General features: G+C 40.3%; 1 protein-coding gene across 2 annotated transcripts in view; it reads right to left on the reverse strand.

Moving 5' to 3' along the window:
• The window catches only part of LOC109466087, a 67,862-nt gene that overhangs the window by 8,749 nt on the left and 36,211 nt on the right, over positions 1-22,902 (reverse strand). For both annotated transcript variants that reach the window (XM_019763697.1, XM_019763696.1), the window contains exons 24-25: positions 22,639-22,791; positions 359-430 (exon numbers count right to left, since the gene is read on the reverse strand). In XM_019763697.1, coding sequence (XP_019619256.1) covers positions 359-430; positions 22,639-22,791 — 225 coding nt within the window. The remainder of the gene's footprint in view (positions 1-358; positions 431-22,638; positions 22,792-22,902) is intronic.

Raw genomic sequence — 22,902 nt, forward strand, 5'->3', positions numbered from 1 at the left:
CCTGTCCGTCGCCTTTATTCAGGACTCCTGCAGAGTGGCTTCGTGGCCTCAGCAGGATGCCGTCCTTTTCATCCGACCGCTTCTTCACGGTGCCGGATCTCTTCAGGAACGATATCCTGCGCTTTCTCGTGCCCGAGTTGTTCGCCTCGGGACAGGCGACCTCCATGTTTTCCTCGAACGTTTCGTGCGGCACGTTGGGCACCAGGAAGTGGACGTGAGGGGAGTTCAGCTCCATCGACTTGTCACGGGGCGACTCAGGCGACGGGCTGGGCTGCGGGGAGCCGCCATCTTGGATGATACCATTGAGACCCATGTTGAGGGGGCACAGCCCGAGTTTGGAGCTCTCCTCACTATGGTCCTGCATGTACTTGGCCATAGCAGCGATATCCCATCTTTCCCCAATGCCACATGTGCTCCAGTCCGAGTGCTCCTGGACAACACAACAGGAAAACAGAGATTTAGTACTTAACATTTCACAGAACTTTCGAGGCACAGTGATTGTTGTGACAAAGATATACTTTGGACAACACCGGACACAGCTGAAGGTATCCACCCAAAAAGGGCAAGGACGCCAAAGCTCTCGTCTGGCAGGGACACTGAGTGTGCGGAGGCCAAAAGCGATCATTTTTCACTGTGCCAGCCAACTTTTAAGATAATACTAATACGATTTACGGTGGCAAGGTAGTCTAGGGTTGTGGACTCAGAATCCGAAGGTTTATGAGTCCTTGGCAGGCCCCAGTGGTGTGTTTCTTAGGCACTTAACACCATTTCCTCTGAGTACCTAGCTTCGGTTAGGAACATTCTCTTGGATAGGACGTAAAGCCAGAGGAGCAGTGTTTCAGGACAGCCACTCCTTCAGCATTAAAGATCCCACCACATTTATAAAAAAAGCAGCGATCCTTTCTGGTGCGAGTGGTTAAAAACTGGTCTCAGGTTTGACATCTTTGACAGGGTGATATGATATTCACCTATTATGTCAATCTTTCCACAAATGTGGTGAATCTTCATAAGACACATAAATGAATAAATGTATACAAAACTAAATGAGTTATCCCTGACTCAGCAATAGGGACCCCTAACACAAAGAGTAAGCACGTGATGTCAGTTATAGGCACAGACACTCGGGAGCATATCCGGTCATCTCGGGACTCATTCACATCCATAACTGGCAGAGTAAGAAGGCTCTTGGGGGGGGGGCCTCTTAGAGTGAACATTTGGGGGGTTGGGATCTGGTTCAAAAACTGCTGAATCAGCAAATTTGTGTTCCTAATGAGTTTACATATAGCAGAAAGGAGGTTGGATAAACAGTGCATGTCTGTTCCATGAGGTAGGCTGGAGACAAGGAAACATTGTACATGTGGTCAGCACATTAATAAACAAAATGTCTTTCAAACTAGGGTCAATGGCCAGGAGTAACCCCCAGTTGGCCACTTGCGGGAACACAGTGTGAGGAGAGGTCAGTGTATACAATCAAAAACTCATACATTTACAAGGATGGACAACAGATAAAAACATGAGATCAATGGCAAGCTGGCCAGTTCTCGCAAGGTATCATTAAAAAAAAAAACTTTCTGCCATATGCTGGAAAATGACACGTCATCATGGGCAGAGATTGGGCCATATGTACAGTCCTAAATAGTGCCAGTTGCAGTTGTGCTGGACAAGTGGTAAGCTTAGGGAGTCCTTTAATGCTTAAGAAAAAGTGGCCATTATGGCCAGATGACCGGCTTTTAGAGGTAGTCACTCCTGCAAGTTTGACTGTACCTGAGGAGTTGCCATCTATATCCTGGGGTGAATGACCTCAGTGTTCTCAGCCCCACATGTGGTACTCTCTAGGGACAGTCATCTTGCCTACAGACTAATTTGGAGGCAGGCAAATCAAACAAACCCAGGCTGCTTCCTGTTACCTCAACCATCCAACAGGTCAACGAACTCTACAAGACCAAAGGTTGAAATTTTAGCCAAGAAAATCAGGGTAAAATTCTTGATTCTTACTACAGTAAAAAAACAGCAAGAACATTGAACCAGAACCCAGTTTTACTGCATTGAAATCATTTTCGTTGCCTATAGGTTATATCATATTCCTCATAACCCATTTTGATATCAAACACAATGTACACCCATATAACTGTTAAACGGTAGAACCTCGTATACTTTTCCGCCTATAATAAGAACATTGTGTCGACCCCTTCCTGAGGACAAGAGACTTGGCAGGGAGGAGGAGGGAAAACTGCCAAACAGACCCCGCCACCTGTTTACTGTTAACCAACCTTTCAACAAAAACCACATGAGGTCCCTAGGGAGGACCTATATATAGTCTGGGGACTAAATATAGACTAGCAAGTTCCAGATGAGTTAAAATGGAAGATTAACTCCTTCTGAAAGTTAAAGCCAGTGGTGTCTCAGGTCTGGGGATCTTTGCTCTTTGTGTTGGTTCTATGTAGTTTCAGTCATCATTTATAAATATGGCAAAGAGTACAAACAGAATGAGGATCAAAATTACAGTACTTATTTTCTATTTTTCAAATGGTATGTATCTTGTGTTCTTTTAGCTCACAAATATTTTCAAGAATTGTTCTGAAAATTCCAGGACTGCTTATTCCTCACAGTACTCTCTTGAGAATTACCAAAAATTAGCCCACCTATTTCATTGTGTGTCAAGTTAAACTTAGCAACAACAATATTTTACACCCAACAGAGGTAGAACTGGAGCAGCTGGATAAGTAATATTTGAAAATACATGAAATGTTTTACCACAAATATGCAAAAAGTGTCTTCGTCAAATACTACTGTGCCAATGGCTATTCATAGTGGCATTTGTTTGTAAAAAACAGTTTTTTCAGGACATAACACCAGTCCTGACATGTCTAAATACAGAAGAAAGGAAAGAAATAAGAAAGTAAAGAGTGAGTAGCATCTGTTATGTGTCAAAAGTTCATGTGAACTACAGTATGGTGTCCATTACATAATCAAGTGTTACTGAATGTCAACAACATTTGTCAGCTGAAAGAAAACAAACCTAAAATCTATCACCCCACTGAACAGAGTTGTGACAACGTAAACTGAGGGCCAGGGTTAAAAAGCCACTGTTAAATGGCATGAATTGGCTTAAAAACGTACTCAAAGTCTTATAATCATAAGACTGCAACAAGGGTAGGGTAAGATTTATTCAAGTGACTGTTATGAGGAACATGATTTTCTTGCCCTAAAATTCAATACAAAGTTCATTCATATCTAGCCTGGATCCGGATGCCAGACCATAGTACGCTAGGCCCAGAGTGAATCAGAGCCTAACTGAGTGGAGCTGTGATATAATTTCCTTGGGGGCATGTTAGCTCTGCAGCCTAGGAACTGGCCTGTGAGGCCCTGGAAACAGTCTGCCACCCAGATTAATTCATATCCTGACTGGCCACTGGCACTGGCTGAGTTCAAAGGAACTGTCAAGATGCTCTCTATAAATTGCATCAAACTGTTTTGAGATGGAAGAAATCAGCGGATGTGCTTATTTTTGTTGGAAAGTTTTTCAGCAGGGCCTGACTTCACTGGAAACCTGAAGCTATGCCTGCGTCATCCTTACGTAAATGGTGGCCTGTCAGGACTAACTGTGAAAGACTTCCAGCTGACAAAGGAGCTGCTAATCCAACAAACCCTGGCCCACACCTGTGATTTATTTTCCTCCATTCCTAGATTTAATCCCTGTGTTAACTCCCAAATACTCTACGCACAACAATACAATGTATCTACTGCATTTTTAAAGGCATCCAATGCAATTTCAGAGCTCAGGATTTTCAAAGTCAATCTTCTGGTCATTTCTTTTTCATTTTGCAAGTTGAATCAACCAAATCCAATAGCATACTGATATCTGTAACAGTGTGAGGCAAAAATGCAATGTCACTCATGGAAAATGGTTGCTTGTTTTGTATTGTAGGCTGGTTCTAGCTATTGATGGGTGGTTCCCAAAAATGAAGGCACACCTCATGTATCTTGTTTCTTGGCTATTTCAAATGCTTCAACTTCAAGTGATGATAAAAATGTGCCAAGCAACGGGTCAGTACATTACAACAGATTTCCTCATAAAGAATATTTTTTGTTTTGCCCCCCTAAAATTGCATAGGATATAGAATGCCTTTAAAGTTTTGCTGGTCCAGTATTTGTGCACTCAAAGTTTTGCTGGTCCAGTATTTGTGCACTCAAAGCCAACAAGATTCTGAATGCACACATGTACATGTATATTCTGAAGCAGAAGAAAATGACTTGCGATGAATACTGAACAAGGTCTGTCTACACCATAATTAGAAGTCAACGGCGGAGGTTTAGAGAATTGGCTGTCATCACCAACTGCTGTGAGCAAATTGCAGACATTTATATCCCCATGCTTCCTATGTTAACCCTATAGCTTGATGTTGACCCCAGCGCTATTTTTCCTTGCAGTAATGTGCAAAAAATGATACCCTCTGCTCCCCTAAAATTAAACCTTGCATATCAAAATGACGACTTCACATCGCATTTCTTTTTAATAAGCACCATAAAGGTCCAGATTTAGAGTCCGGAAGGTAGAATTCATGCCTCGTGTTCACGGCTCATGTATGTTCTTAAGTACGACTGCCTTTTAACAGTTTCTTTTTCCATTAACCTTGCCCATCAGCAGGCTAGATGGTAGTCTGAATGACGCACATGCAAATTGCCCTATCTGTGCCGAGGCGTGCTTGGGTTATTGAATATGAGTCTTCAGGGGCAGACGAGGCAGGATCACAGCGTGCATGTTAAACTCTGATTTTCTGAGATCAACACTTTGTGCAAGTGTTGTTTTTTTATCACACTTTGTCCATAAATTTGGGTCAAAATCTACAGTTCCTTTTGCTAAATTGTGGAGAGTATGATTGTGTAAGTTAAAAAAAAAACTGTTACTACATGTTATTACGTATTACGAAAATTAACAGACAAATGTTACTGTGCTGGACTAAACAGTCTCTAAAAATAACTGTTGCTATACTATAATGTAATTTTTTTTCTTATTCTGTATCTTCGTTTCTATACCTTTCAGTTTGACTTGATAAGCTTCAGTTAAATTTTTGTACCTTCACCTATTACATGTAGGTCCTCAGCCTTCACATTACAATTTACCAAAAAATGGGTCACCTTTGTAAGCTATAATTAAACACCAGTAAGTCAGCGACTGGCCACAACTTCTTTTGAAAGTTACATATTCGTCTTCCTTTCTAGGCTAATTGGTATATATACAGTCCTGAATGGCATAGCCTGAGCACTTTTTCATGTTGAGGCTGGTTGGTGTCACAGGGCAATCACAAAAATTACGTGTGATGACCACTTAAATACAGGCACATGGTTCTCCTTAAATATTGCAGTCCTATAGGCTTCCATAATGCTTTGTGCATATTAGTGACCAGGCCTCTGGACCAAGAGGTTGAGGGTTTGAATCCTGACTGTTAGGTATAAATACTACATGTACTGGAAAGTTTGAATGAGGATGAGATGTTAAACCAGGGTCATTGTTCATTGCACTCATTGAAAAGAGCCAGGAAAATTACCCTGGGAACAATGACCTTATACACTGTGCATATAATGCGTTTATCGTATGTCTTTCCATCCTTCGGTGAGCTGGAAACTGTTTCGAGTTCACTTTTCCAAAAGAAATTTAAACCTCTATCAGAGCTCAAAAAGCCAGCACAAATAGAACACGTGGACTGATTACGATGGCACGTGTCAGTCAAATCCCTCATTTAACCTTTCCTGTCAGATGATTCTGAGTCCTCCGGGTATTAAAAGGGCAGATGGAATGATCTATCCATTCCTCACAGGGGCTGACTTTCTAACCTCTAATTAGAGAATTTGCCCTCAACAGCATTTCACTCCAGTGCATACACGCAGCTCTTAACTTAGTCACAATCTGTTGCATGCAGCTCATGCAAAGCATACAGACAATGGTCCACCTCAAAACTGTTAAGCCCTGATTTTTATTCTGCTTAGATATATGCCGGGCAGATTTAAAGTCTATGATCAGTACTTTTTATCCCCAAAAACTGAAAAAAGTTGTTGTTTTTTTCCTTTATAAGCCCACATTTTCCTTCAAAATGGCATTTATTCCTCTGAAATTTAGTGATATTTCATATCAAGAAGTAGATCTGACTGGCCATGTTTATGTACCTGTATCAAAACAACAGACTGCAATTTGGCCAAATGGCTTGTTGAAGGTCACATAACAGACAATTTATGGTGTCACTAGTACTAAAATTTGAGGCTCCAATGACCAACGCAGCTGTTGTTTTCCTGCCTTGCACCAGATAAAACCAGGCATGAAAGAGCTGCCTCCTATTCACAGAGAGAATACGATAATCAAGCCGTCTTTTGCCGGCCGCGTGTGTCCGCTACACGTGTTCGCTCAGCCCTTTGTGTGCAACACGGCATAATTAGGATCTATGGGCTTCCTTTGATCATTTCATGGACGAGCATGACCCCTGAAGCAATACTGAACATGTACTTAGCTTTCCTCTTGGCTACACAAAGGTTTTGTAGGTCATAAAAAATTTCATACATGCATGCATGCAATTTCATGCAGTAAGTCTGTCTGCTACCTGTATTGCTTTTTTCCAGCCATCAGTCTAATACAGCTAGCGCCAAAAAGTTTAACTGTCTTTATCTCTTTGCCTATCAGGCCATCAAAGAGCAATGGGTTGAAAATGTTCCCAAAATGGGGGTAGCAACCCTTTTTTATCTGCTGTTTTATATGATAAATGCAATGCATTCTTTGGAGTCACCGATTCATGCCTGTAATTTGTACAAAATGTGCGCACTGCTAAGGCTAGTATCTAGGACGGTTTTATCATGGGACATTGCAGGTGCAGGTAGACGTCAGGAATACATGTAAATGTACCTGGCACTACCTGCACAGCTCCAATTTTACCTGCACTAACCTGCATATACCCAGTACATGGACCAGTGCAGGTAGACCTCACAAATACCTGCACAGCTCCAATTTTACCTGCACTAACCTGCATATAAACAGTACATGGACCAGTGCAGGTAGACCTCACAAATACCTGCACAGCTCCAATTTTACCACTAACCTGCATATATGCAGATGTCACTTCGAGCCCTGCAAGAGTGTCTGCTGCTCCTAACAGTCATCTACATGTACTTAAGGTGAAGCCTTTCTGTGCAGGAACCGAGATATGCATTTCACGTTGCTCTGAACTTCAATCAAAATCCCGTTCACATACATGCTCTGGAGGAAAGCTGCTTAGACGGGTTCCTCACATGACTCCAGAGTGGAAAGAGTGACATGCATGGTAAACAGACATCAAAAGCCTGTCAAAGGTTTGGAGCAGCGAAAGACAGACTATACTGAAGTCACCATAGGAAAGGTGACTGCAAACTTTAATAGTCAGGTAAAAAAGAGGCAACATAAAACTGTGTCTTTTGGTTTAATACCATGACACCAATTTTGCTAAATAAAACCAGGCAATTTAAAACTTACTCTTACTGGCTGGCTGGCTGGAGGAACAGAGGGGAGCAAGGGGCCAGTACCTGGCCTGTGCATATAGGCAGGAAGGCAGGCTTACCATTGTCCTACTTTCAAAATATTGTAGTCTGTAGACTGTTTCGTCTAATAATATTATTCATGCAGAGACTACTGCATGAATTGCACAGAACACAATTTTTTTTAAATTCTAGAAACCAAAGCAAAACTCAGTCAAATTTGAGACACACTTTCGGATAGCCGTGTGGCACTTTCCCAATGAAATTCTCCCTGACTCGAAACTTGCAGAATGGCAGCTATATGTTCTCTAAAGTCAAAAATTTATAATACATAAGCATGACCTGTCAGGTACCACAATCCTAAAACATACCACAGACGCCGTATCTCCACAAAACTTGGGCTTATCAACTCCTGGGTAATAAGTGTTCTGTGTGGGCAGATACTGACAGATGACTACTGACAACATTTTCTACTGATTGACGAGACTGTCCAGATAGTGGGGTGACTTATATAGGACAGCCTAAACCAATCTTCTAAATCTAATCTTTCTTTCATTTTCCTAAAACTGTTATCTTATGCAACGTGTCAAAAGGAATGCAAAATGGCCTTCAGGCTATACATACTTGGTGAAACTGAGAACAAAATAGTGCCAGATGCTGGCCATGGGCTATATATTTGTACATGAAGATAAATCTTCTAAACCAATACTAACAGTCACAGCAAATGTTACATCCTTCTACAAGCCACCAAACCCTACATTTTCTGACAGTAAATATAACATAAGAAAAGATACTGCTACGTAATAAATTGATCCACAATCACAGCAAAAGTCAAGGAGACAAACTTGAATGGCAAGAACAAAAGAGTAACAAAATGTAGTACAGATGTCAAATCTGAATGTTTAACAAACTTCAGTCATGATTAACCTCCAGCTGTGTTGTTGTCCTTCCTTCCTTGTACCAGAGGAGGCCAGGGTAAGTGTTTATCCTTCTGATGCCAAATTTAGTAACAGAGACCACAAATCTGTTTCTAAGATTAGGCTCCAGCCTTGACATTGATTTCCCCCCTATTCTCTCTGCCATGGACGCAATATTGTGAAGGCTAAATGTTTTTCTAACAAGATGCTAAAAAATGGAAGATCTGAACAACATTGAACAAGAAATTTCTGCCTTTTTCTGAAGACGACAGAAATCCAAACCTAAAATCGACTGTTCAGACACAAGTGAGAAACATTCCTGGCTAAAAATGTTCGGTTCAAGGAAAACGTCAACTTGATAAACCAACTTTCCTTGACATAATACAGCAGTTCCAGTTTGTGCAAAGGGATGTTCTTAATAACGGAATATATATATATATATGTCAGTGTTGTTGTTGCATTATCCATATCACAGAACAGGGAAAAACTGTAAGCACTTTTATTAAGCACAAAATGCTGAGAGCATACAAATGCATATACAAAATTCAAGTGAATGGATTTATACTCAAATTCTACAGAAAATTGTACATATTACATTATACGAGGGAAATTTATTGTCAACAATTATGGACAATTCAAGTGATTAGATAAATGCTGCTATTGATATCAATGATAAGCTTTTGTCGAGTGCAATTTGTCATTTCTGCTTGGGCCGTTTTCAGTTACAATTAATGTCTGAAAGTCTAATTCCATTATAATTCGATTATCTAGGCAAGCCATCGGACAAACAAATTAGAAAGTATGTAATTGTTACCGCAACAGGCAATATTTATAACACTGACAATAGGCATAGAAATGACAACAATTCCCAATCTCCAAAGCCTGTCCATGCCCTAAGAACTGATAGAATTTGTGGTGGTCTAAACATTTGCAATTCTTTGGTACGAATCATCATAACAATATATATATACTGCAAAATCAGAAACTGACCAGAGTCCACTACTAAGGTGACAAATATATTATTGTACTCTATTGTACTGTTGTTGTCAACTGATATTCAGTTAATGCTGAGATTTTTTCACTCACCACCAAGACATCAGCCAGGCTCATCCTGTGAATGTAGGGCGCGATTTTTCTCTTCACCTTGACACAGGACAGGGGTAGCGAGAAGCGCCTGTTTGAGCCCGAGCCGTCGGTGGCGGTACCTTTCCCCGTCAGCATCTGTGGTCAGCCTTATAGACAGCAGAGCCGCTCAGAATGTGATATGAATGAGCTTCTACCTTCCCCAGTCAACACTCGGAACCAACCACGTCAAATACTGGGGGTGGGACACCTTCCTACTGAGTGTAACTTCTGTTCTTCCAATCCAAACATGCAATTTCTCTGCAGAACTATCTTCTCTTCAGCAAATTAATTCCTAGACTTTGTAACTACGATAGATATTCGTTGTAAGATTTTAGATATCTTTCGACAATCACCCGTTTCAGGTGGACTGACCCAGTCTCCTTGGAATTCCTGTCTGTGTGCCTGCCTCCCTGGCAAGGGGGCCTCTATAAATAGATGGATTGATTGGGGAGGCGCTGTGCATGGAAATAGCAGAGGAAGTACGTCAGAGGGAGAGGCAATGTCATGGGCAGGACTTAGCAAACAGAGGGCCGGCGCCTCGAGATTACCGGCCACCGAGGAGGAAGCAGTCCGGACAGCGACCACGTTCCGGGCATTCTGCGGAGATGGAAACTTAAGCGCTACTTGGAATAGCCAAAATGTCACTCGTCACTTTGTATTTGGAGTAACACTTTCCACCTTTTAGTTAAGTAGGTTGATGTAATGCTATTGGATGTACAGAAATAACTCCAGTCACATAGAATACTTTGTCAAAGACTGTGCATGTTTCTTTGTAGGTTTTGGCATATTTCTGTATCATTCAACGTTTTCTAGACTGTCAGTAACACAAATTGCTTGTGTATGTTTCCTAAATGACCATGGTCTGTTATTCAAATATCCGCTACAACTGTATTGATGTAGTTCGAACTGGGCACCCGAACCAGTTCAAACTGGGCACCCGAACCGGTTCAGGCTAGTCCCAGATGGGTATAGTTTTATAGAGGAGGTTACTACCAGTGGCATCCAACTGTATCTGGCTCTGCCATCCGAATTCATAAACAATTGCGATGGGCACTTAGATAAGGCCTATGGAGCTAAATTTTGTTCAGTTAAATTGTAAATACTTTTGCAAACATTACTCATGTATGAGCTATGACTAGGGCTCAAAATTTCTTAGCTGTGCAGGTGCCAGGTACATTTGTATTTCTGATATCTACCTGCACCTAACATGCACTGACCAAAGATTGTTATTATTATCAAAATTATGATATACAACTGTAGGTGTCTGTGAATGTTTATTTTCTGCATTGACTATTACCACATATGGAGTATATACTGTAATTATGAAAAGAAATATTTGCAATGGCCTTTTTAACAGTTTTCAGTATGATCTACATTTATACTTGAGTCTTCCTAAATTCTGAGCGGTGCCAGTAAAAGTTATCAGGTGAGGTAATTTTCAATGTTACCTGCACCAGTACACACGGCAGAAAAAAGGATTTCGAGCCCCGATGACACACTTTGAGTTCAATGTCCCCTGCACCAGTTTATATAACCCTCTATACCATTGGGCCCAAAACGTGAAATGCAATAATGGTCTTCCGGAGTTGGGTGAATATTTGAAATACACCACAGTTTGGAAATGCCAGAAACAAGAGTTACATCCTGCTTGTGTTTCATTTTTTATGTGACAACAGGTGGTCTTACTGGCTAAAGTGTGGTTAGAAATAAAACGACTTGAAATTTGGATGTAATACCCTGGATAATCGGAAGAAAAAACAGAGAAGACAGTGTTTCTTATTATCTTTGCAATAGCTGTGGTACATGTAACTGTTCTATGCCCTAAAAAATTATTCCAAATGTACAAATGTATGTAGTGAAATCAATCCATTATGACGTATAACAAAAAGCTACCTGCACATGTGTATTTAAATGTGTATTGTTATATGCACCTTATGAAAGCCTTATATAATATATACCTTTATTAAAAATTCATCAAGGGTGAAGAACTAATTTTCAAATGCGCCTTATGTAAGCCTTTTGTAATATATCATTCCTGTATGAAAGATTCATAAAAGTGACATTCCGTAAAGTGACACCATTTTCATGATGTGACATTCTGAAATTTGTCCTCATACGCTAATCTCCAAGCAGATCTTTGGGCAGCTGCAAAGATAGTATCAAATTGGCAAGACAGTATCTGTATCGGTATAACTGGTATAAGCACCCTTTGGTGTAACACACCAGCTTTTTTCCGTAACGTTAACCACAGATGGACTTACAATAAGCTTACATATAAGGTATCCAACATATGAACAGTATCCAATTCACTTAGAACTCCTACGCATGTCTAAAAGGTCTGTGCTCATTCAACATCCTGTTCTAAATATGTTCTGAAATAATTAGACCTGCTGGCAGGATAAACCTAGGAGCTATATCAGTACTTTAACATGTATCTTTGATATCATATATCATCAATTTTGAAATGACAAAAATAGTCTAAGCTTGAAGGGACTGTTTGATTTTATATAAAGATAGATACTAAATTTGTAATTTTTGCAATGTGCCAGAAATTACATATGCAGACAATAATACCCGGTAATATGCCACACTGTACACATGCAGGTTTTCTGTAATGTTAATTATGCATTTGCAAAAATAGAAATGTTCCATTCAAAAGCTTTTAAACAAAACGTATTGTAGCTTGAATCTACCCTGCAATGCAAATCACACTCTTGAAAAGTTTTAGTCCTTTGCTTAGCTCTGACTGAGGGAGACTGATAGTCTGTGTAACGCAAACTCTGCGTACGTGGCTTTTTCAGGGGACAGCTGGATGTTGGGCGGGCGGCAACCGTTAAGCGATTTCATCAGGCTAGAGACAAGATATCTGTAAAACCGAATATGTGTGGTATCTGCAGCACAAGTACATGTACATGTATATAGACTCTATATTCTCTCCTGCTGATTAAATTACAAATGTACTTACTGATTAACTACACACTATCATGTAATTAGGTCATCTCCCAGTCTTCATAGGTATTGTCTGGTGGGTGTATTAATATCCGCTCATCTTGGTTACACACAGACACACTGTTTTCTCATCACATAGTCTCTAGAGTATGGAGTAATAAGGCAATATATAAAACTCTGTTGGCGTGGCACCTTATCAATACCCTCAAAATAAGTTTCCATCATCCTAAATTTGTTTGAACCTCAAGTTGGCCAGGCAATCCTAGAGGGCCAGTGACATGCTGCAAGGGGAAACATTTAATCTAAGCTTAGTTTAATGAAATATTAATGTAATGCTGATTTTTGTCCATCAAAGATGACAAATTGTGCAAAATTTCTGTCTGCATGAGCTGCAAAATTCTGTCAACTTGCCAGCATCCATTTCTGAAAGAACTGGTGCCTTGAAGCAAGGACATTATTATACTATAGTCTGTTGCTATCCACCATCACATTTGCCTGAAGCAAGTGATGTTGGATAGCAACAGGTGAATAAAAATAGATCACTGAATTCTGAGGAGAGTTTTGTTTTGACGAGCGATTTCATATACAAGTGACTTTCTATCCACATTTAGCCACGCGTATACCAATATAAATGGTTCTCAGATTTAGAAAATACTTAAATTAATCAGAAGCTGATCTGAATATCAACAAGGAAACAAAGTAATATTTTAATGTCATACCTGGGCATATACTAGTACATTGTAATGTCATACCATGTAATGTTCAATACAGGTGTTCTGGCCCATGTGATAACTTTTAGTAGTAACTGTTGAGGTCAAAATATGAGTACATGTATGTTGGAGTTGATTCATTGTTATTCCTTCTTTTTTTTTGCAAAAAAATCTGAAAAAAAAGAAGCAGGCGAATCCGAGAACCAATTACATTGATGTGGCCTAAATGCTGAAATCAATACAGTCTAGCTCTGCAGGTCTAAGATCCCTGACTTAGAAAATAAAGCGTCAGGCACGTGGCAAGTCCATGTGCGAGAACTTGACAGTGCCAGGCTGCGGAAAATTCCTCATCGGTCCCAGGAGCTGAAATCAATGCAGCGTGATGGGTATCAAGGGTCCTGGCCGTGTCTGGTAAAGAGCTTTTCTGCTCCCCAGACTTCACACATGTAGAGGGAACCATACATACATGAATACAGAGTGGCACTGGACTTAACCTTCACCTTATTCTCTCAACTACTGGTACGGTCACATTCATTGAAGGTCGTCGAACGATAATTTGACGCGGCCGAAGAATTTTCAAGCAGGCTGTGACAGAACTGACTACCGAACAAGAATCTAAAACAGCCTTTTTCAAGACAGCTGAATTTTACCGGACACCTGCACGACTACATTACAAGAATGCCCTCATTTTGTGATCGTACGACGATTGTATGAATGTACATGACCAGGCTCTTTCATCATCATGGGACAAAACTGATGCCGTATCATCATCAACTGTCGAATAGTTAAGAGGATGATTGGATTGTGTATATATATACATAATATAGCACTAGATGCTTTGTAATGTTTTTACAAAGATCTACAGTAGTTACCGGTACAAATGTACATGGAAATACTTATTATATAATAAGTAGTTATCTCTGAGGAAGTCTTTTGGTGGTATCAAATTGGCAAGACTGTAAATTGGCAGGGCAGTATCCAGCTACCAACAGAAGTAAACATTGTAGATTCTAGTACAAAAAAGAAAGCCTGATAAAAAGTTGTAAAAACTTGTCAAACATAAGCCTAAGCCTAAACCTCTAGTTGGAGAGAATGGAAATAGCACAGACCTCCTCTGTGCCTCATCACTTCGTTTTCAAGTGGGCAGTGCAGACTTTGGATTAACTCCAGACTTCATACTAATCCATAACTTTTACAATCACATAAAAAGAGTCCATATCTCTCCCGGAGTGTACTTAACTACTTTGTTCTCAAGCGGGCAGTGCAGCCTTTGGATTTGGCTACTCAATTCTACAATGCTTTTGCACTTTTGCACCGAATTACATGAAAAGAGCAGAGGTGACGCTCCTGTACTTGACAACGTTGGTTAAACTTTAAACTGAGAAGCAAAGGCTAAGGATTTGTGTACTCAAGTCTTGCGATACATCTGTACTTTTGCCAGTAAAAGATCCCACAGACCTTTTCTGCATTCAATAACTCTACAGGAACCGACATTTGACCTCATCTTTTCATGACACTGATCTTACAGTGTATTGTAAGATGAGGGACAGATCAAAACCCTCTATCTGTACTTCTTCTTTAACCTTTGGACTGCTAAGGTAGCCATACTTGGCACCATACTTGTATTCATTACCGGTTTAGGCAGCAGGGAGGAGGTTAATGAGCAGCGCAATATAATCACACTCCGCATAATTATACAGTAGCTGCAGGAGTGCTTGTGTGGCATTATGTACACCATTGCACTGTCTGAGCTTGCAAGCAAAAAGCCGGAGGTCTAAACTTAGCCAGGGCAAAGCACCACATGGACACAGGTGTATTGGGAGTTTGCTAATTGGCTTCATTTGATCTTGGTCGACTGTTGTCCTTTTTTTTTTGGCCATCGAGGTAACTGTGGGCACAGTATCCCTTCCGCAATGCGGGGGTGATTTATTCAAAGGTTCCCTTTAAACATTGAAAGTCATGTCCAATAGAATTTAGCTGAAAAATTTGTCTCTTGGGAACAGACCTGACAGGTAGCAAAATTATTTTGCTCTAAGTAAAAGACCACAACAATGTATTTCTGTGGTTCTTGGACATTCTAACATGACAATTCAGTATAGGAGGACGAGATGTAAAGAGGGGCACAAAGAAAATTAAACACATCTTGTTTGATTTCAAGTGCATCGTTAGCTGAATTTTTCTTCTTTCACACTTGCTTGGTAAATCTGAGAGCCAACGGGAACACAAGATCGATTGCGAAGTAGGCCAAGTGATTTCTGGAGTAGCTTTCAGTTTGTTTTACTTTTAGTTTGTTTGGCAACGTCCCTGACGTTAAAAGTCTGCCAAAGTGACTATGTGACAGGATTATTCATAACAAACAACCCACTCTAGATGCGCAGAGTACCAAGTACATGTCCATGATTGTCAAGTAGACATAGAATACCTTTTATCAGAAGCTACTCTTCCGGCCTCGCACTGTTAGAAGTACCCACTAAGTGCAGTGCGATCAAGAAAATGTGCAGCGCGGCAAAGTGGACCCAAAATAACACGTCACCAAAAAGGCTCACTCATAACGTCGGGTTAGTGTGAGGAAGTTCGGGTCATGCAACTGACATTCAAGGAGTTATCTGTAGTGTTACATGTTGTGCCACAGAAATGCATAAAAAAGGAATCTTGGTCTTAGTTTATAGCTATTAACACTTAGAGTGAAAGAAGTTTAAAACTGTAATTTCCAACACAAGAAATTGGACTTACCCAAATTTTTGACTGACAATCCAGTCTTTGTCAAGCAATTATAATGACTTCTGCTAACATGTATAAAAGTTCTATATATGTTGCTTGATTTATTTCAAAGTGAATGCACTCTATTCATGAAATAAAGTTAGCCCTTGAGAATTTGCAAGCAAAAACTGACTACACTAAGAATAGAAGATCCATTCCTTCTCAATACTTCTAACGACATTGTAGCTATGGGATAAGAATCTAATCTCCTACGGAAAGACAGCGCAATTCTGTATTCAATTTGAATCTCGATGCTACCCGGTGCTAACAAGGGCAAACTTGTTATGCACAGCATGACTCTGCAAAACCCTTTTAATGAGCTACTCGGCTTGTTTTTGACAACCTCCAGAGCTTTTTTCCTTGAGGGGTATCAAAATTAGCTCGGATCATGCAGATGTGGAATTGAGTAGCCGTGTGGCTAGGCCAGCGGACACGAAAACGTGAGGTTACGGGTTCAATTCCTTGCTTTCCCGGCTAGAAGTTGTGCCCTTGGGAAAGGCACTTGACACATCCTTCTTCTCTCCACCCGGGTATACATGTAAAATGGGTACCTGACTTCGGTTGGGGAGGTAAAAAAATAAAGGTGCTGGAAGGAGAGGAATGGGCTCCACCAATAGCAAGACACAGCGGATTAACCACTCACTGTCCCTCCAGCCTGAAAAAGGCTATGATACTACCTTTACCTTCAACACCATGCAGAATATACAATGTCATGTAGATGTACATGTATATATAAGAAGTTGTACAATGTCATGCATACTTGTAAAATTATTCAATTTCAACTTTTAGTGGATGGCTTAGTTATACTTGACTTCGTGTATTAACTGGCACTTCTACAGCAAAATAGTACAAAATATGCTGACAATCATTTTGACTCCTGCAACTGTACCTTGTACTGTTTTGCATTAAAAATCTTCATCAGACAGAAGGAATTTTAGCACAGAGTAACACTGACAATAGAAACAAAAAAATTCATCCCATGTATGAGGCAAAATACATGTAAAAACTTATATATAAAAAGGACTGATTCAACCTACCTCTCCCTCACTCAATGTGTTGTTGCACTGAACATCAATACAGGCAAAAACAAGGTTCATGAACCTGTTATGCCTGAGCTGTTTCTATTAGAGGTCTCTATTTTGGGAATGGAAAATATCAACCTCAAAGCCTTATTAGGGCCGGCAAGCCCTTTTCTTCCCAGTAGAAGTAATCAGCTGTTATAATCTAATTGCGTTATTCGCAACCAAACTTTACAATTCAGTGTAAAGCATAATTTGAGGGTGGCCTTACATAAGACCCAGACCCATCCTAATGCTTCCACATAATTAACATGAACCCTGCAGGCTCTAATGATGGGTAACTGTCTTGAAAAACCGTCAGTTGGTTGGTTCAATAGAAGAGACATACACTATTCAGGTAAGGTATGGGCTATTTGCTTCCATTTCTTGACATCCTGTGTTGAAAGGATTCCACTGTGAAGCAATTGATTCCTGAAAAACTACAAACGAATTCCCGATTAAAATATGGATCGCGGTTCCTGTGTGCACCCTCCATTCAGGGCTGCTGGCAGACAAATCTACGGGGCTGCGACATAAACTAAGAAAATTGGAATGAAGTATGCATCCCCTCTCCATCGACCTTCACATTCTGAACCGGATGAATTCAAATTTAAGCTGTTTCTTCTCTCAGTAAAGGTGTAATCGACTCAAGACACATTTGGATCAATATCACGTATCCCTGTAAAGTCTGGCTGATTCTGCTTTTCAATATCAGCGAAGACATTCATTCTCTACATCCTGTGTTCAAAGAATTCCACGATTTCGTAAGGCAATTGCTTGATTCATGAAAGACTACGAATGCACCATATTTTGACTTGAGGCACGTTGGGATCAAAGGACAGTACAATTGATTCATGTAGTGTATGGGCTGTGTAACAGCAGCATTGAAAACAGCTATTTTTTGACATCCTGTTTTCGAGCGTTTCTCTGTAATGCCATTACTTCTGAGAACACTATAAATGTACCATATTCAAACTAAAGGTTCAACGTAATTAGCTTATATGGAATATCTGGATCACAACAGCTGTCACAGCCAAACTTCATTTTGTGTGAAGTTGAGTGAAGCACTCTCAACAATTTGATTCATTTTGACGAAAGAGCCATTCAGAAGTCCTGTGTGACAGTCCTGTGTGTTTATCATGGAAGCATCTGTGATGCATATAGATCAGCAAGTAGCTATATCAAACTTTTGATAAATGGTTTCAAATAAGTTTTTTCTTGAATTTCTTCAGCCTTAAAGACAGATTTGTTGACCTTGGTGTGGTTGGTGTTCAGCTTTAAAGCAGGTCTGTGTGAGGATGGTGTTCAGCCCCAATGACAGGTCTGTGTGCCTGTGTTTGAGATTGTTCATCACCTATGGTAGATGTGTTTCTGTGTGTGTGTGTGGATGGTGTTCAGCATCATTTCTTTGAGTGTGGATGGCATTCAGCACCAAGGACAGGTATGCCTCTGTGTGTGAATGGCATTCTATACCAAGGACAGGTATGCCTTTGGGTGTGGGTGGCATTCAGCACCAAGGACGGGTATGTCTTTGTGTGTGGATGGCATTCAGTACCAAGGACAGGTATGCCTCTGTGCGTGAATGGCATTCTGTACCAAGGACAGGTATGCCTTTGGGTGTGGATGGCATTCAGCACCAAGGACAGGTATGTCTTTGAGTGTGGATGGCATTCAGCACCAAGGACAGGTATGCCTCTGTGCGTGAATGGCATTCTGTACCAAGGACAGGTATGCCTTTGGGTGTGGGTGGCACTCAGCACCAAGGACAGGTATGTTTTTTGTGTGTGGATAGCTTCAGCACCAAGGACAGATGTGTTTCTTTGTGTGTGGATGGCACTCAGCACCAAGGACAGGTATGTTTCTTTGTGTGTGGATGGCATTTAGTACCAAGGTCAGGTATGTTTCTTTGTGTGTGGATGGCACTCAGCACCAAGGACAGGTATGTTTTTTGTGTGTGGATGGCAGTCAGCACCAAGGATAGGAATTCACTCTTCTTTGCTAAGTACAAGTTTATAGATTTTAGGAGGCTTGATGCCACATGCAGATTTGAATATTAGACACCTTAAGACACCGTGACAACTTCCACAATGAAAAAATGCCTGAAAAAATGCCTGACCCCACCCAATTGTAGCAAGATATAACAGATTTATTTATGCTTGGCCTTATTGTTGAGTATTAGCAGAATTTAAGGATTTATTTCATAGTTCTATTTTATGGTTTATGAAAGTCCCTGTACTTTTTGTTGTGTCAAAAAGATTCCATAAATTTTGAATTGCCCACCTCACAAAAACTACTAGTAACAATATACCTGTAGCTCCCTTGGCTGTGGTAACTGTAAATAGATTGTGTATGTATGAGGCCTTATGTAAAGCGATGCACACGTGCTAGACAATGTGCCTAAAGAGGAAAGGACACCTTAAAGCTTGGCCATTGTAAAATCATAATTAATCCCAATTGTGAGCTTGCAAATAGCATCCCTTGCAGCTAACGGTTGACAGAGCTCTTCTTAATTGGGACTTGAAAATCTGAAACCACCTCCTACACAAACAGCATTCCAAAATTTTTGGCATTCTAAACTTTCATTTCTGTGTAGTGTGGGGGTGTAATGATGTGTACATGTAGATGTGCACATGTACGTACAAGGGAGTATAAAATATAGTCCTTCAAAAGCATCTGATACTTTTACAATTGTACAATGTACTATTATTAAAACAACAGAACAAACTTAGACAAGAAAACATGTAAAGGAGTATTCTTCCTGCTTTACATTAATAGAAAATCATCTACCGGTACTAGTAGGTAGATTTAATTTTACCGAAATTTAGCTTCATTACTTTGACATTACGTTGACATTACGACCTACCGAATGCAAACTGAAGACTCTACCCATTTGGCCATCGCATTGGTACTTGTCAACTCTACAAATGGTAAATGACCCTTGGAAAGCAAGAGCTATGTGCAGTATTCAAAGATGATGAGAAAAATTGGCAGTTACCATTCTAGTAACTAGCACTGCACATTATTCATGTCATATAATATAGTTCCAGGACAGTCTAGCCTTGGAACCATGAACAATTGTGATCTACTAGTATCATTCACAGGAAGTATAATGTTGAGAACTAGTAAATACTTATCCCAACAAAATGCTACTTAATACCGTGTACCACTTACCTTGCTTAGAAGCAGCTCAGCTCTCAAAACTTCTGCTACTGTCTTTCCCTGCAGTCTATTATATATGTCCTCAGGAAACTGAGGGATGTATGTACGTATACGTACGTCAGTTGATCCTTAAAACATCAGCAAATTTACATTCGTTCTTTTCTTCCATCACCAGGGCTTGTTTGAAGAGGCTTGACGCCAGCTTGCTAAATGGTAAAGCAAGCATGTCGTGACAGACAGCCGGGGAGTGTACAACCTAGAAGCGCAAATGCCGGCTTGTTTGCAATGGTGCCTTTCTAGTCTGTGTATTTTTAGTGGGCTTGAAGAATGAGGCAGGGTCGATGCACCTTCTTTCCAAGAAAAGCAAATTGAGCTCTTGCTGATCTAAAGAATTTGACTGCAGCTTCAGTAGAAAGTACATTGTACATGTACATACAAATGTATGGGTGCTATGTGTAATTGAAGTTACATACTGTGTATATGATAAAATTACATGATGGTAACACTAGATATTGTAACTATTAGTGTTCTAGCCAGCTCACCAAACTTCAAGGTGCAATAATTCTATGGGTGCATTTTATTATCTTGAAAATTTTGGAATATTTTGTTATCTTGACCCTCTGTAACCTATTTCCTGTGTTTTGTGGGGAAAATGTTTCTGGTAGACTAAGCTTTTTCTCTTTTCATTCATTTCCAGCCATAGCAAGGATGTTTGTTGGCCATACGGGCAATGGAGACTTATTCCCGGTACCATGAATATCCTCCACAAAAACTGTATCCAGTTTTGGCTATCAATAGACATGCGTAAGCTTGTTAGTGACTCAAAACATGTACAGAAATCCCACCATAAAAACTGCAATCCCTAATGGCAATAAACAGACTCCATACGCTTGTTACCAACTCAAAACATTAAAAATCCCACCACAAAACTGTAGTCCCTAATGGCTATACACAGGCTCTGTACACTTGTTAGTGACTCAAAACAGGTATACAGTAGGTATAGAAATCCCACCACAAAAACTGTAGTCTCTAATGGCTATAGACAGACTCCGTAAGCTTGTTAGCGACAGACATAGAAATTTCACCACAAAAACTGTCGTCCCTAATGGCTATAGACAGACGGCTTGAAGTTGTTAGCAACTAAGAAAAGTATAGATTTCACCCTGTGGCGGTTGCCACTTTCAAATTTGCATTCAGAGCATGCCAGAAGGTCCAGACTAACTAATGGAGGCAGTAAAGTTTGTGGCAGTTCTGTGCGCCGCTGCCGTTACACTCTCCACGGGCTGTCTGTAATCTTAACGAGCAGCTCGTTAGAAGCAATGTTGTGTCAGAGAATCAATGTGTCCGTTCGATTCTAGAATCTCAGTTCCACACAGCCAATCAACATTCTCTAGCTGGCCAAAAGCTCTAGGTAAGAACCATTCTTTGTGTTGGATCAAAAATTTTTACTTTGAACATGTAACTACCAACACAGACCAGCTTTCATGATAATCAACATTAAGATGAGCCGACCTGTTCAAAGAAACAGAAGAAGTGCGGTTGTTGCACTGTAACATCGCATGTCTTTCTACCTCAACATCAATGGGATATCATTTATTGTTTCATTGTTGATCAAAGAGGGAATATGTCTTGATGTATCCCCACATCTGCTAAGTTCTAAGAGTTAAGATGAAGAAAGCGGCTGAAGGAACAAGTGATTGTTGCAGGGTATAAATTTTTTTTCATTTTCTGTTCTACTCTAAGACTTGTGTGAACAATTACACAAAAATGTATGACCAGTACAAAGACATTAAATACATTGGAAGACACCATGTAGGGTAGGTGTGGGCTAATAAAGGGCCTGGGTGTTCCAGCAACCTATTTTTTTGAGCTCACAAGAATCTTGCTTCAAGTTGCTCAAGCATCTAGTAGTAACAAATAATCCAATTATCTACGACAATCAATGCACATACAAATGCTGTCATCCCGATCCAATGTCAATGAGCCCAAATCCAATACTGGGTTTTGCATGTACAAGCCTTTAGGTTAGGATATCAGGTGCTTCCCAAAAATCATGACCAGAATTTCGTTTCACGTTTAGAACAGGATACACTAAATTAAAGATACAAAACCTGGATGATATTGGTGATTGAGCCACCCTTTCTTGGAGCTCGCAAGAATCAAGACCTTACCTGCTCAAGTACAAGTAAGTAACAAGTATAAGCCCAATCATCTAGATCTATTACATGTTACAGTAATAAGAACTGTAATCGCTACCCAGTGTCAATGAACTCAAATTCAAAACCCACCTCTATGTAGCTTCAGTTGACACATCTGGTGGCCCCATGTATAGAACATGATACAAGACGCAAAACCTGGACATTTCACCACAGTAGCAAAGAAACATAAAACAAAAACCACAAACACTGACAAGAAATAACTGAAAGAAACTGTACACATTATAGAGAGATGCTGAGACGTTACCTGTCGATTCTCCTTGCCGGTCTCCTTCTGCTGCAGTGACAAGGAGCACTGCTCTATTCTCTGTAGCCACAGGCCCCGCTCCCTCCTGCTGGATGCTTGAAGAACGGTTTGGTTGCCTTGGAGACCCGCTCTCTTTGATCTCAAGGTGCTCATCTGAGGAGGAGATCCAATCAGTAGATGAAGGTCAGAAAAATCAAGGACTTTGCTGATTATGTTAAAATCCCAATCCCTATACCATAAGTGTGTTCTGTGTTATGCTAATAT

The sequence above is a fragment of the Branchiostoma belcheri genome, unplaced genomic scaffold, assembly GCF_001625305.1.
Source record: "Branchiostoma belcheri isolate BF01 breed outbred unplaced genomic scaffold, Haploidv18h27 scaffold16, whole genome shotgun sequence".
In the NCBI taxonomy this organism is placed as follows: Eukaryota; Metazoa; Chordata; class Leptocardii; order Amphioxiformes; family Branchiostomatidae; genus Branchiostoma; species Branchiostoma belcheri.